This window comes from Argentina silus (genome assembly GCF_951799395.1).
Source record: "Argentina silus genome assembly, chromosome: 10".
NCBI lineage: Eukaryota > Metazoa > Chordata > Actinopteri > Argentiniformes > Argentinidae > Argentina > Argentina silus.
Window position 1 is genome coordinate 7,890,455 of NC_139664.1, and position 15,391 is coordinate 7,905,845.

General features: G+C 44.3%; 2 protein-coding genes across 3 annotated transcripts; both read right to left on the minus strand.

The window, feature by feature from the left end:
* Positions 1–15: 15 nt before the first annotated feature.
* plekhg6 (pleckstrin homology domain containing, family G (with RhoGef domain) member 6) lies at positions 16–9,278 on the minus strand. Of its 2 annotated transcripts, XM_083678895.1 has the most exons (15): positions 9,193–9,278; positions 7,985–8,210; positions 7,503–7,637; positions 7,015–7,152; positions 6,699–6,794; positions 6,119–6,169; positions 5,659–5,808; positions 5,259–5,369; positions 4,540–4,689; positions 4,147–4,284; positions 3,932–4,051; positions 3,656–3,788; positions 3,369–3,484; positions 1,640–3,162; positions 16–1,116 (listed from the first exon to the last, which is right to left on the minus strand). In XM_083678895.1, the coding sequence occupies exons 1-15, from the start codon at positions 9,210–9,212 to the stop codon at positions 921–923; spliced, it is 3,303 nt and encodes a 1,100-aa protein (XP_083535021.1). In that variant the 5' UTR covers positions 9,213–9,278; the 3' UTR covers positions 16–920. The 2 variants fall into 2 exon arrangements, with proteins under 2 accessions (XP_083535021.1, XP_083535022.1); XM_083678896.1 differs by lacking the exon at positions 9,193–9,278 and having other exon boundaries at positions 17–1,116; positions 7,503–7,632; positions 7,985–8,116.
* Positions 9,279–10,292: 1,014 nt separating this feature from the next.
* Positions 10,293–14,452, minus strand: LOC310811441 (uncharacterized protein). The gene is made up of 5 exons (XM_083679601.1): positions 14,366–14,452; positions 13,049–13,128; positions 12,687–12,841; positions 11,863–11,995; positions 10,293–11,731 (listed from the first exon to the last, which is right to left on the minus strand). The coding sequence occupies exons 1-5, from the start codon at positions 14,383–14,385 to the stop codon at positions 11,442–11,444; spliced, it is 678 nt and encodes a 225-aa protein (XP_083535727.1). The 5' UTR covers positions 14,386–14,452; the 3' UTR covers positions 10,293–11,441.
* Between the last annotated feature and the right edge of the window lie 939 nt (positions 14,453–15,391).

Genomic DNA, 15,391 nt, shown 5'->3' on the forward strand with positions numbered 1-15,391 from the left:
ATAAAAAAGTAAATTTCACTTGTTTAAATCTGCATTTCTTTATTACAATATATAATCTAAATTTATCAAATGAAATTGGTCAGAAGACAAAAAGGTGCCTTGACTCATATAAATTAACAACTAAAATGAATTTCAAATGAATGTGTCATTGTATTTACACAGTACTGTAGTTACGGTAACGTTGCTGTAACACTGAGCCCTTACTGTACACTCCATATACAGTAGTATGTATAGGTGTTTACACTCCATATACAGTAGTATGTATAGGTGCTATAGAGGTCAAAGATGAGTATTTTACACTCCGATTGATGCATGATTTCTGTGAAACCAGTTGTGAAAACAAACCTCACATTTTGGCCCTTAGAAAGCAGATTGAAGAAACAATTAATTACAGTAAAACAGCCTTGATGTTTTGGTGTCTGATCAGACTTAAAATCACAAACAAGTAAGATCATCTCTATCATCTATGTAACAAACTCTGAAATGTCTGCATCTCACTGTGAAAGGCATCACATTGTTTCCAAAATGGTTAGTTCTCCTCTTTTTGGATATGACTCTTGAGCACTGTGAAAACTGTTACAGCCCATACTGAGATGACAGTTGTACATTTCAAGTTCATATGGTTAAGGTTCTGGGGAGGCTGGTGGAGATAGAAATCAGAGGACGGGCTCAATGTAATGCATGGAACACGTGTTTGATACCATTCCTCATTCCATTTCATGCATTACAATGAGCCTATTACAATGAGCCTGCCGAATTTCTACCTCCACCAGCCTCCACTGTTGGGCCCGAGAGAGCTGATCCAGATGCAGAATCTCAGAACTGGAGCAGGATTTTGCCCCTAGAAACTGATCTATAGTCAGTTTTGCATTTCTCCTCTTGTAGGGTTATGATTGTGAGACATCTCTCCCTTTGGGCAACTACACCTGGCTACACTGTCCATCCTCCTGGTGGGCTATTTGCTGGAAATCTCTCAAGGTCAGAGATCGACTTAACCCCTCCCATAACCCCTCGTCCCTGCCACCACTGTCCTCTGGGGTCAGACGATCCATGACCTCATTATCGTCAAAGCACCAGCCAGGCCAATCCACGCTGGCACCATCAGGGAAGGGGAAGCTAAAAGAGAGAGGGATACAGAGGTTCAAAATGGAGACAAACTTTTGACAAATTTTTTTGGGAGTGGATTGCCACGTGGACATTCATTTGGCTTATGCAACATGCAAGGAGAAAGATCCACGCAGAGAGAGATGAAACTAATCACTAATACACCCAGACTATGAGTGATGAGATAACACAGAATGAAACTGTGAAGGTTCCATCGTAACAGATTACACTGGCCACCACCCACCCACGTCTGACTGAGAAGTCATTTCAAAAGATTAAACTGATCATTTGAAGACTGAAAATTAAATCTTTCCTATTTCCTGCTGGGTTTTGAGTTTAAAACTCAAGCAAGATCATATTCTGTAATTTGAAGGATAGGATATCTGCCTTTCACCTAACTATGAATCAGCACTTTATTATACATGTACAATAAACATCTATTGAAACTTGAGAGTTGTGCAGGAGTACATGGTCTGATTCTCCAGAGTGAAAGATGCATCGAAAAGGACAACAAGGAACAGTCCCTCATCCTCACCTGGTCTTCTTCTCCTCATCTCCGTCCACCCATGCTTCCCTCCATCCCTCACTCACTGTGGGGGCACGGCATCTGAAAAGCTGAACCTCCTCCCACTCCGTCTCTCTGTCCCCTTTACTGGGAGACTGAGATAGAGTGGTGGAGACAGAGGGAGAATGAAGGAGGTCCGTCGTTTGGAAGTTGGGCGTTTTTTCCCTTCCCTCTAATTTCCCCCCATATCTGTCCCTCCTTCGATCCTTGGCCCGTTCCAATAGGCCCTCCAGGGGAGAGGGGTATAGCTGGCGGTCCAGCCCAGGAGGGGGAGAGGGGGCGATCCCTGCTCTGGAGGGTCTGCTGGGGGTCAGAAGTGCACCATGTCCTCCTTGGATGACGATATCCGGAATGGATATGCTCCTCTGGGTCTTCAATTTGGGCCTCTTTTGTGATTTTTTATCAGGCACTTCTCTTGGCAGCTCTGGCTCAGAGAATGTATGAGGGTCTGGGGAAACCTTCTCTGCAGAGATATTCCACAACACCCCACGGTTCATCTTCAAGGACCCCAGCTTAAGCACCAGGTGAGAGTTATTGCTCTGTCCTTTGGAACGGGAGTTCCCTCTGAGCTTCTGGTTGCAGTCTGAGTCGGAGTTGGAGGAGGAGTTAGTGTAAGGTATAGACCAGGCCACCCCTGAGTCCACAGACCCCCTCCGCAACATCTGAGGAGGGGCATCCTGCTGGGCATGTATGGGCCTCCTCCTATGTAACCGCGGTGACTTCAACTTCCTGGAGAACTTCTGCACTTCCGCTAAAGCTTCCTCTTCTCTCGATTGGCTGTACCAGGAATCTCTTCTGGCCCCCTGCTCCACAGACTGGGAATCAGAATCCTGCCGCATGGTTCTTACTGCACCCGGGAACTCCGACTGGCCCATGGAACCTTCCGGGTGGTTTTCTCTGCATGGAGAGAGGTTAGTGCTGGATTGGGTGAAAGGGTAGTCTATGTCTGGGTATCCACCCAGTAACAGCGAGTGGTGTTTGGGTTTAAAGGTGCTGGCTGTGTTGCCAGTTGAGATGTAACTGTTGCTGATGTCAGGTACAGAATGTCTGGATTGGTTCCAGGTCGCCCTTCGTTCATTTATCTCCAAGAACTCAGTCCCATAATTCTCCTCCGATTGGTTGCTGTCTCTGTACTCTCTCACTCCCACCCCTGACATTTTCACCCCATCCATGGCTTTGCCTTCTCTCCCATTTTTTATTGGCCAATGAGAGTAAGTCCTGTTTACCAATTGGCTGTGAGTGTCACTGAACTTGTATTGTGGACCCTGGAAGAAACAGCCTTTTTTCTTCAATGGTTCATGAGTTTGGAGATCTGCCTCTGTCGCTATGGACGCCACCAAAGTCTCTACTTGTGACTGGTCAGGTGGCAGTTCTACTGTCTCCTCATTGGCCACCTTGGGTTCTGAAGGGGGAGGGGCCTCAGACTGTGAGAGTCTCTGGTTGGCCTTCAGTTGTCTGCTTGTCTCTGTTCTACTCAGGGCTTGCAGTGTCTCCTGTCAATCAATCAAAAAGGGAAGATGTACAAGAGGTGTACATTCCTAGCTACCTGTGCACACAATAACTAGAATGAGCAAGATGGAGTTGGTACCAAAATTGTAATGAAATAACTATGTAACTGGCTATTTACAATTAGTAAACCATAGTTGTAATGGACTATATAATAAACTGTAGAAGGCCTTTTCTTTGTCTCTGTTATTACCTGTGCCTCTTGTATGGTGGAGACCCACTTGGAGCAGTTCTCTGGGCTGGAGGTAGAGAACGTGTAGACATTCATAGCACAGCCAAGATCACTCACTTCCACCAGAACAAACGAACCTAACAGAGAGAGAGAGAGAGAGAGAGAGAGAGAGAGAGGGAGGAGGGTGGGGAATGTGGTCAACAAGTAAAAAAGGGGCTAACCTTGGGGGTTTCATTTCAGACTGAGCTTATGGTTCAAGACTGGGCACAACAACAGTATCAGTATGTCAGAGTGGAGCATGTACTCACAGCCATCTTTGAGCACTGCGCAGCGAGTTCTGTCCAAGGCCAGTGGGGGGCGCACAACCTTTAGTCTTTCCGCCTTCTTCTGCGCTTTGGTCACCAGCAGCACATCAGAGAACAGCAGGGCCATCACCTCCAACTACAAAATGAAAAACAAAACACCATATAAACACATGAGGCAATTGTTATGTGTTTAAATCAGTCGTAACCAACCTAAGCTGCGTCCTGAAGAGTATGAGCATGATGACAGATAACTGTGTCACATAACTTGGCATTGCCTACCTTGCTGTCCTTCCTGCACCGGATCTTCAAGGTCTCCTCCAGTAGAAGTTTGCGAATAACCCCAGGACCCACCCCTCTGATAGGACGCGTCAAATCAAAATGGCAGAACTCTCGGACATGCTACGAAGAACATCAACATCAACCAATCATTGCCTGTAATTTTCATTTGAAAGTGTACATCCATTTCCTATTTTGTATTATGTGTTGGTTTTTACCTTGTCAATTTCCTCGTTCATCCCGTCAGTGGCGTAGTATCCCTCGACCCTCTGGGCAGAGATAGAGAGAGCAAGCTCCTCATCCTTCAGCCTTAGGTAGTCATTGATGCTGTCCAGAAAGCCATTCACACTGGTCAACTGGAAGAGAGGCAGACAGACAGACAGACAGACAGACAGACAGACAGAGACAGACAGACAGACAGACAGAGACAGACAGACAGACAGACAGACAGACAGACAGACAGACAGACAGACAGACAGAGAGGGGTCTTCAGACTTCAATGATACTGTATATATGAGGTTGTACACATGTCAACATGAACTGGTGGTTGTGATTGGACCGTCTTCAGTGGAACCAGTACTGAACAGAACTGCATTGATGCAGCCCCTCACCATGCCCCTGAGTGTGTGCTCTGTGTGGGGGTCCTGGGTGTTCTTGTGGACTGCCTTCAGTAGCAGGGGGTACTTGGTGATCCTCTGATGGGGTTTGGCCTGCATGTCCCCCAGACGCATCCGCTCACACTGGGGGTGAGTCTCCACCCACTAGAAAGAGGGAAGAAGACAGAGACTTTACAGTAACATTCAATTTCTATTGACACTAGAACACTTAAAGGCAGTAAGGAGCAATGATCTGTTGTGAATAGATACAAAGACTATCATGTATCACATGACAAGTTGATAGACAGTATTACCCATACTACCCATCTGTCTAGCACCTATTCATGAAAGAGACTGGCACTTGCTTACTAAGCAAAAACACAGAAAAACATGCAAAAAGTGATGCAACCAGACCCAGACCACAAGAACATGATCAATAACGAGAGCTCTGTTATTACTCAGTCACTACGTTTACGTTCCCAACTGTGTTACAAGAACGGCAGGGAGTGCCCTGTGATGCAATGTGCGTCAGTGTGAGGGGAGTTTGTGTATGTATGTGTGGTGGGTATGTGAAGGTGTGTGTGTGTGTGTGTGTGTGTGTGTGTGTGTGTGTGTGTGTGTGTGTGTATGTGTGTGTGTGTGTGTGTGTGTGTGTGTGTGTGTGTGTGTGTGTGTGTGTGTGTGTGTGTGTGTGTGTGTGTGTGTGTGTGTGTGCGTGCATGCAGATAACATACCTGCATATAGGTGTGGAAGTGCAGGTTGGTGTCCAACAGTCTGTGTGTAAACTCCACAGTGTTCTCCTCCTCCCAACAGTACTGCAGATAAGTAGAGAAACGCTCGTGGAACTAGAGAGAGAGAGGGAGAGGGAGAGGGATGATACAGAGAGAGGGATGATACAGAGAGAGGGAGAATATCATTCACTCACTCAGTGTGTGTCATCCACTCTTTTACCCATAACCCACTTGATTGTCATTTATTTACATTTTTGACATTTAGCAGAAGCTTTTATCCAAAGCGACTTACAACAAGTACATTTGTCTAAAGTAAGTGAATCATCTGTGCTAGGACCAGGTGCCATTGGTATTTATTGCTTGCAATACCATACAATGTCACTGATTGACAACCAGCCAGTACCTGCAGGCAACCCGCCTCTAACTTCAGAGGGTCAAAGGGCTTCCCTGTCCTCCGGACTTCCTGTAACATTGGATACATCACTTCCCGCCAGAACAGCTGGTGGGCCATGAGGATGGAGGGAAGGTTGGAGAAGAGCTGCTCAGATGTCACCTGAGAAAGAAAAAAAAGAGAGAGGAAAAAGTGAAATAGCTGATATACAAAGCTCGCTTACAGTGGCTAACTCACTCCCCCACATTCTAAGACATTTTCCACATTCTCAGCGGAATTATTTAAAGATTCTGTTGTTGTGTTGAATGTTCCATTTGCACTTGTGTACAGTTAAGTAGGCTATGTTCTGTGTCAGTTGAGCGGATGTTTTCAGTGTGTCAGTATGACAAAGCCAAAATCTCTGGGTTCAACTACTAGACTACTGTATCTTGAGTATGCCAATGTTGAACTATCTAGGACCATATAGACTGACCTCCTGCAGGAATCCATGTTGGTGCAAGTTGGTAAGAGATGACATCACCAGCTGAGAAAGACCAGGACACTTTTAAAAACACTTTTTATCATAACCATTCTTTTTTTCCCTGAATTATGACGTTCCTCACTGTGCATACAAATTCATACAAATAGCTAATCTTAATACCAAATAATACCGATATTTTACATGTTTTTTTGTATTATTATTATTTTTACACAATTTTTAAAAAATGTTACATGTAAAAATGCAATAGAAATAAAGTTAAATGTTGTTATGGTATGAATCCCATAAAATTAATATGGACCCATCATTAAAAGCAAATGGAAGGTGGGTAAAGACAATGGCCCTTTCTAAATTTTTAAAAACATGATTCCTTGCATCCTCTCCTCCATCAGTTGCTACCTTCTCAAAATGCATTGGAGGAGAAGATCTAAGTTCCAATGCTTAGAAGATCTAAGTTCCAATGCTTTTTGAGAAGAAGCGAGTAGAAGATTGAGGAGAGCGAGGAAGCAAGGAATCAAGTTTCTAACAATTGAGAAAGGGCCATAGAGAGTGTATGAGAGGGACGGTGTCCTACGTCAGTGACAATAGTGAGCTTGTTGATGTAGGTGAGCTCAGTGTGGACAAACTCCCACAGCGCCTCCTGCTGGTGTTTCTGTGTCTTACACATCGTCTGACCACGGAGGGAGAGAGAGAGAGAGAGAGAGAGAGAGAGATGCATGCATTGTTGTGACCGTCATTGATTTTCAATTGGTAAAATAAGATACAACCAGGCAATATCTACAAACATTACGTCAATATCTGCCCAACAGTTCTTACTCCATGGATCTCTCTGCAACAAAATCACAGAACAATTGCAGGACAAAATAGTAATGTACTGTGAAGCTGGGTACCGTGTGAGAGTGGACTATGTCAGTCCAGCTGTCCTCCAGTGTGGCTCCTGTCCCCTCCTCCCCCCAGCTCCACCTCAGAGACACAGGCACAGGGAAGGCCTCCAGGGCTTGCTTCAATGCATCCAACTGACCTCGCTCCTGAGGTACAGAGAGAGAGAGAGAAAGAGAGAGAGAGAATGTTTGGATGAAGTTATCATCACTATGATGACTTACAGTATAAACATGGCTTGACCAGTGGAGGCTGGTGGAGGTAGAAATCAGAGAACGGAATGGAATGAGGAATTACCAATCCTCTGATGTCTACCTCCACCAGCCACCCCTGGGCTAGAAAAATAATAGGGAGGCATGTGAGAACATATTTAAACCAGCACTTGCTGCTGTTCTGTTGTGTGTGTATGTGAGCGTACGGACACTGTCTGGTGGTGCGTGTGTGAACCTATGTGTGTGGGTATTGAAGTGTGCAGAGGAGGATTGCGTGGGAGTGGTACCTCAGGAACAGGGCCTTTCTCAGACACTCCCTGGTTGAACAGAACCTGTCTCAGTGCACCTCGGGGTTTGGCACTCGCAGACATTCCCTTACTCACAGTGGCAAAGTCTGTCACCACCTTCTGCTTAGTCCTTCTCTGGAAAAGATTCGTAAAGCAATTACCTTTATTAAGCATAGATACTGTCTTTTATGGTCTAACTATGTTGACTAATAACAGTGTTGACAGATAATAATAAGACGATGTCAATGTAAGCAGCCCACATGTCTAAAATCAACTGCTATACCCTACCCTAAGACTGTTGAATGGGTGTATTCATGTATAAATGGGCCTATTCATGTATACATGGGTGTATTACTGAGGTGATAATGAGTGAGTGATCCATTCCGATCTATCTATAAGTCTAGCTTAGGGGCTAGGAGTTAATTTTGGACTGGGCCTGTGACTTTATAGGAAGTGGAAACTCCAGTTCATAGAGCACTGACCTGGTAGCTTATAGTATTGGATCTGTGTTTGTCTGCTGCCCCCTGGTGTTGGCTAGCTGTCTCTGCAGCTGGAGTTACTCCATTTGTCACCTTCGCCTCTCTCTCCACCTCCCTCGGTCTCTCCACCTCTCCTCCTCCCTCTCTCCACTGCTCAGCTGCTTCCTCCAGTGGAGCGACATCATTTTGCCCTGCTCCATTGTTTATGTTTGTTGATTTTGAGGAAAGGCTAAAGAGTGAAGACATTAGCACAATGTTAATGCTGTGGACTGAGAGGGAGAGGGAGAGGGAGACGGGGAGAGAGAGAGAGAGAAAGAGAGGGAGTGGGAGAAGGGGAGAGGGAGAGAGAGAGAAGGGGAGATAGAGAGGGGGGGGGAGAGAGAGGGAGAGAGAGAGAAGGGGAGAGAGAGAGAGGGGGGGGGGGGATGTTGTCAAAAAGTAAGAAAGGGGCTAGCCTTGGGGGTTTCATACACTCTCAGATGCCTTACTTAGTATGTGCATAGTACATCAAACCAGGTGCTGTTCAATGTAAATGTACCAGGAAAATATGACAGGCAAGTACTCAGGCTAGCAAGGTGGTAATAACAGGAATAGCATTACTGAGACTGTGAGACAATGTGAACAGGACACTGGCAGTCTCACATGTCCTCAGCTCCAGTTACACTGTCTGACTGTCTGATCAATTCATATATACCTCACCCACCCAAAACCCCAGTATGTCCTAAAATGGCTTTGTGTTACACAGAAACATTTCTGTGTTGAAATTTCAGCCATGCCTCCCATGACAAGAAATGTAGATTATGGAAGAAAAATATATTTCTCCCCATATAATCTAGAGTGTAGGAAGACTTTCAAAAGCAGAGAATCAATACACACAGAATGATCCATCCAGACTTTCAGTAAGACGTCACAGTACCCAACATCAAAACACCTGTTCCACTGACGCAAGTGATTTTATCAGTTAATCATCACGTGTCAACCTTTTGATTACATTCAGAACATTACACGCAATAATACTACAGTGTACTTGTCCCTCTAAGTTTACACTGGGTCAGCAGACAACAGCTATATTGGTTTGTGTGGCTCAGAGAGGAAACTAAAAAAGACACAGCATAGAACTGATACAACAAGAAGAGAGAAACACAATAATACTACCAACACCACGGTGAGAAAGTCAGAGAAGATCCTCTCTTCATATTGATATGGTTTACCTGGGCTTGGTAGGATCCATGTTGTTTCAGACAGTCATCTTTGGTTTCTGCTGACTTTCTCCTCCTCTGTCTTCTGTCTTTCTCTCTCTTTCTCTCTGATTTTGCCCCTCCCTCGTCCTCCCTCCCTCCCTCCCTTTCTTCTGCACCCCTGCCCTCTTCAACTGGCCCGACAAGAACAACTGGATTCTTAAGACAACCAATCAGCTTTTAGGCCTGGCTAATATGTTGTAGCTGTGAGTTTGTTGATGGTGGCGTTGATTGATTTCTCAGTAAATTATCTGTGTTGTTTCATGGGAATCCGGCTTGATCTCTCTGAACCAGCAGGATCAGAATTCAATAATCATTTAGGAAGGCTGTGTTCATGTCCTCATAAACCTCTGGAGACAGGTTGCTACTGTATTTGTTACTGTATGTTACGGAGAGAGTGAAATACAGACAGGTAATTGACTGAGAAAAAAAGATGGATGAAAAAGAGGGTAAATGGAAAATGATAGACAGATAAGCAGACTGGTTGTTGATCTTATGGAGGAAGTAGAGAAGGTCACAGAGGGGACATGGCAACAGGTGAACAGAGAGAGACAGAGAGACACAGAGAGAGTCCTGTGTCTCAGTTGGTAGAGCATGGCGCTAACAACGCTTAGGTTGTGGGTGTGATTCCCGCTGGGACCATATATACTGAAATGTCTAATTATATTATAGAGAGACACAAAGAGAGAGAGAGAGAGAGGGAGAGAGACACAGCGAGAGAGAGAAAGACACAGCGAGAGAGAGAGAGAGGGAGAGAGAGAGAGAAAGACACAGCGAGAGAGAGAGAGAGGGAGAGAGAGAGAGAGAGACACAGCGAGAGAGAGAGATGGAGAGGGAAATGCTTAGACAATAAAAAGAGAGCGAAAGGAAGTTAGGTGGCGTGAGAAATGTAGTTTTCAGACTAATACTGCGGCAAAGAATGCAGAGATACAACATGCCAGAAGTTACACACACCATTACACACTCATAAACACACTTATCACTCATTGCACACACACACAGCCATTACATGCACAGACAAACAAGAACTTAATGAGTATGTTGACAATACATACATTACACGTATACTCCGATCATTTTTAGAAATTAAACATCTTTATTTGTAATCACCTATTATACATAATTGTTCACAAGATAAACTACATTTTCTTTACTCATTTTTAAATCAAGTGAAATAATGCTCTGAAGAAATATGGAGATAAAGTTATCTTGTAACAATGAAATAAAATAAAAAATATATATAAAAATAAAAAAGTGCATTTTTCAACAATTATCTGTCTCCTCGCAGACTCCAGGGAATACTTAGTCAGAGTGAGACACGCGTGTACATGCGTGTACTATGAATAATGCTACCAGGATGGGGCATAATGGAATGGACATGCCTCCTACTGACGGCACTGGACTAGGCCTGGGGCTCACTACACATGGACAGACAATACTACGACAGGTGAATGCCCTGAGGGAAGCCATGGGCTGTTTGGACCATTTCCTGGACACATCAAGAAAACAAAGGCTTTTTGATCTAAATCGCTCCTCGTTTACATGAGTGGCTTAATTCTTGGGAGAAGTATTCCACATACTGTGCTTTGCTCACTAGGTGATTTTAGTTCACAGACTACCAACAACAATATCAACAAACTACTACTTGTAGTTTTACAGTTTGATAGCTCAATGAATTATTTACAGCACTGATATGAGGCTAAATATAAGTTTGAGAATACAGCAACACAATAGTAATACCCTTGCAAAGTGTGGACTCATATTACGTGTTAGTGTGGTTCTAATACTTGTGACTGACACATTACAAGGGATCAAATGTTAGACAGAGTAGACTAAAAACACTTAGTGAATCATAATGATACTCATTCATTAAAATGTACAGAAAATAGAGAATATCTTTGAGAATCATACAAAACAATGCATAATGGGTATTTAGAGAATAAGTCACTCTAAGTTACAGTAAGTGAGATAGTAAATAATAGACTTATTTAAAAGAAAATCTTTGATTTCTGCTCATCCTACAGCATCATAATCCACTTTCAGTGTGTGTGTGTGTTTCGGTGTGTGTGTGTCTGTGTGTGTGTGTGTGCGTGCACAAAACTTGGTTCCTTACAGTCTTTGCAATAGCTCCCAGTCTAATCTGTCTCCCTCCCTGTGTGTGTGTGTGTGTGTGTGTGTGTGTGTGTGTGTGTGTGTGTGTGTGACACCGACCACATGTGTCTCTACTGAACTCCATAATTGGTCTCCAGCTCCTCTGCGACGCCTCCAAGGTCCATGTCCCTCAGCTTCTGCAGCAGGTTCTGCAGTAATGCGCGGGGCAGCACCCTTCCTCCTCCCCCGGGGCCCCTCTCTGCCCACACCCTCAGCATCTGGTAGTGGGCCTCCTCGCAGGCGCGGGGGTGGTCGTTCTCCGCCCGCTCGATCTCCCTTTCACTCACATCCAGGGAACGCACCAGCTGCTTCATATGGCGCACTGGCACCTCCTTCAACACGGAGTAGATCAGCTGAGGGACTGGGGGGAAGGGAGGACAGCAAGAGAGTTAGTTAGTTACAATGTTCACATCTCAACATTTACACGCACGCACGCACGCACACACGCACACACACACACACACACACACACACACATACACACACACTTACTCTTGATCTCATGGGGAACGCAGTCAGGTAGCTGGCTGAGGGGCTGTTCACACTCACACACTTGGTTTGGGTCACAAACAGGGACAGCCTGAACCAGCTCTCCTCCAACTGGATCCTCTGTGTAGATCAACTTCTGCAGCCACAGACAGCGGAAAAATATATCAATATCAATATCAATATTCATGAGCTGAAAATCAACATCCTAAATAAAACATTTCAGGAAAGCTTTATTGTCCCACACTTGTTTTTGCAACAGTATATAAACATCACATCCAAAAACTCTGATTCCCAAGTACACAAACACGACACCAGCAAGTCCTTGAGGACTGCGGCCCTATAGGTTTTCCTTTCTCCTTAGCGCTTCATTCATTGGACAGAAGGATAACTCTGGAGTCACAGGTCACAGAACTAGACTCAACCCACTCCTAGACTAAAAGAACCTTCAAAGAAGAGTTTCTGGCTCAGTGGCTCAGTTGGTAGAGCATGGCGCTAGCAACACTAAGGTTGGGTTAGGGTTATTATTATTAGTTTATTTATTTATTTATATATATATATATATATATATATATATATATATATATATATATATATATATATATATATATACACACATACACACATACACACACACACACACACACACACATATACATATATACACTGTGGACTGAGAAGACTGGACTGTAAGTTGCTTTGGGTAAAACTTCTGCTAAATGTAATGTAGTATTATATTGTCTCTTTTTATTATTGTATTATTATATTCTCTGCGAGAGCGCCCCTGTGTGTTCTGTCATTGCAGAGGTCAGAGGTCATTTAGTGGTTACCTCAGTGGATATATCAGAGCCGTTAGAGGTGATGTCCTCTGGGGGGGTGGAGCTCATCTTCCTCATCTTCCAAGCCATCAAGATTACCAGTAACACTGTCACCACTGTCATGGGTAAAATAAATGCGACGAGTAGCAGGGATGGAGAGCCCGTCACTGGAAGCAGAGACACACAAACATGAGCGGACACAGATATGCTGTAGCTCTAATGACTATGGCAAGCTGTCAATCTTCCACTGACAGACATATGTAAATCAAGCAACAAATGGCTTCTATTGGTTCACTTGAGGCAGTAACTGACAAGCCATAAGCATTTATCTAAGACATGGTCAACATCAAAATGGAATGTAGTCAGAAACTCACAGTCATTGGTAACAGTATCAGTCTTGGGAGTTGGGGGGGACTCAGGTGTAGAGCAGTCTACACAGCCGGGCGAGGTACAACTGGGGAGAAGATGACATGTTATTGAGGAGGAAGTGGCACGTTTGTGAAGGAAATGATTCACATAGCGCCGGAAGTGGCTGAGTTACAGCACAAACCCAGGGCCTGAGAACCGTTCAAAAGAGTTACAGACAGACAGGCAGAGTTACAAACAGACAGACAGTTACAGCACGAACCCAGGGCCTAAGAACCGTTCAAAAGAGTTACAGACAGACAGGCAGAGTTACAAACAGACAGACAGTTACAGCACGAACCCAGGGCCTAAGAACCGTTCAAAAGAGTTACAGACAGACAGGCAGAGTTACAGACAGAAAGACAGAGTTACAGACAGACAGACAGAGTTACAGCACAAACCCAGGGCCTGAGAACTGTTCAAAAGAGTTACAGACAGACAGACAGAGTTACAGACAGACAGAGTTACAGCACGAACCCAGGGCCTGAGAACCGTTCAAAAGAGTTACAGACAGACAGAAAGGGGCTAGCCTTGGGGGTTTCATACACTCTCAGATGCCTTACTTAGTATGTGCATAGTACATCAAACCAGGTGCTGTTCAATGTAAATGTACCAGGAAAATATGACAGGCAAGTACTCAGGCTAGCAAGGTGGTAATAACAGGAATAGCATTACTGAGACTGTGAGACAATGTGAACAGGACACTGGCAGTCTCACATGTCCTCAGCTCCAGTTACACTGTCTGACTGTCTGATCAATTCATATATACCTCACCCACCCAAAACCCCAGTATGTCCTAAAATGGCTTTGTGTTACACAGAAACATTTCTGTGTTGAAATTTCAGCCATGCCTCCCATGACAAGAAATGTAGATTATGGAAGAAAAATATATTTCTCCCCATATAATCTAGAGTGTAGGAAGACTTTCAAAAGCAGAGAATCAATACACACAGAATGATCCATCCAGACTTTCAGTAAGACGTCACAGTACCCAACATCAAAACACCTGTTCCACTGACGCAAGTGATTTTATCAGTTAATCATCACGTGTCAACCTTTTGATTACATTCAGAACATTACACGCAATAATACTACAGTGTACTTGTCCCTCTAAGTTTACACTGGGTCAGCAGACAACAGCTATATTGGTTTGTGTGGCTCAGAGAGGAAACTAAAAAAGACACAGCATAGAACTGATACAACAAGAAGAGAGAAACACAATAATACTACCAACACCACGGTGAGAAAGTCAGAGAAGATCCTCTCTTCATATTGATATGGTTTACCTGGGCTTGGTAGGATCCATGTTGTTTCAGACAGTCATCTTTGGTTTCTGCTGACTTTCTCCTCCTCTGTCTTCTGTCTTTCTCTCTCTTTCTCTCTGATTTTGCCCCTCCCTCGTCCTCCCTCCCTCCCTCCCTTTCTTCTGCACCCCTGCCCTCTTCAACTGGCCCGACAAGAACAACTGGATTCTTAAGACAACCAATCAGCTTTTAGGCCTGGCTAATATGTTGTAGCTGTGAGTTTGTTGATGGTGGCGTTGATTGATTTCTCAGTAAATTATCTGTGTTGTTTCATGGGAATCCGGCTTGATCTCTCTGAACCAGCAGGATCAGAATTCAATAATCATTTAGGAAGGCTGTGTTCATGTCCTCATAAACCTCTGGAGACAGGTTGCTACTGTATTTGTTACTGTATGTTACGGAGAGAGTGAAATACAGACAGGTAATTGACTGAGAAAAAAAGATGGATGAAAAAGAGGGTAAATGGAAAATGATAGACAGATAAGCAGACTGGTTGTTGATCTTATGGAGGAAGTAGAGAAGGTCACAGAGGGGACATGGCAACAGGTGAACAGAGAGAGACAGAGAGACACAGAGAGAGTCCTGTGTCTCAGTTGGTAGAGCATGGCGCTAACAACGCTTAGGTTGTGGGTGTGATTCCCGCTGGGACCATATATACTGAAATGTCTAATTATATTATAGAGAGACACAAAGAGAGAGAGAGAGAGAGGGAGAGAGACACAGCGAGAGAGAGAAAGACACAGCGAGAGAGAGAGAGAGGGAGAGAGAGAGAGAAAGACACAGCGAGAGAGAGAGAGAGGGAGAGAGAGAGAGAGAGACACAGCGAGAGAGAGAGATGGAGAGGGAAATGCTTAGACAATAAAAAGAGAGCGAAAGGAAGTTAGGTGGCGTGAGAAATGTAGTTTTCAGACTAATACTGCGGCAAAGAATGCAGAGATACAACATGCCAGAAGTTACACACACCATTACACACTCATAAACACACTTATCACTCATTGCACACACACA

What these genes read in the sequence shown, in the direction of transcription:
- plekhg6 (XM_083678895.1), bottom strand. Translation starts at nt 9,212, where the DNA reads ATGGATCCTACCAAGCCCAG. An exon ending in ATGGATCCTACCAAGCCCAG is followed by an intron (nt 8,211 to 9,192) that starts GTAAACCATATC and finishes TTCACTCTTTAG; the next exon opens with CCTTTCCTCAAAATCAACAA. An exon ending in AGAAAGGCCCTGTTCCTGAG is followed by an intron (nt 7,153 to 7,502) that starts GTACCACTCCCA and finishes TCTGTACCTCAG; the next exon opens with GAGCGAGGTCAGTTGGATGC.
- LOC310811441 (XM_083679601.1), bottom strand. Translation starts at nt 14,385, where the DNA reads ATGGATCCTACCAAGCCCAG. An exon ending in ATGGATCCTACCAAGCCCAG is followed by an intron (nt 13,129 to 14,365) that starts GTAAACCATATC and finishes TCTTCTCCCCAG; the next exon opens with TTGTACCTCGCCCGGCTGTG. An exon ending in CGTTCCCCATGAGATCAAGA is followed by an intron (nt 11,732 to 11,862) that starts GTAAGTGTGTGT and finishes CCTTCCCCCCAG; the next exon opens with TCCCTCAGCTGATCTACTCC.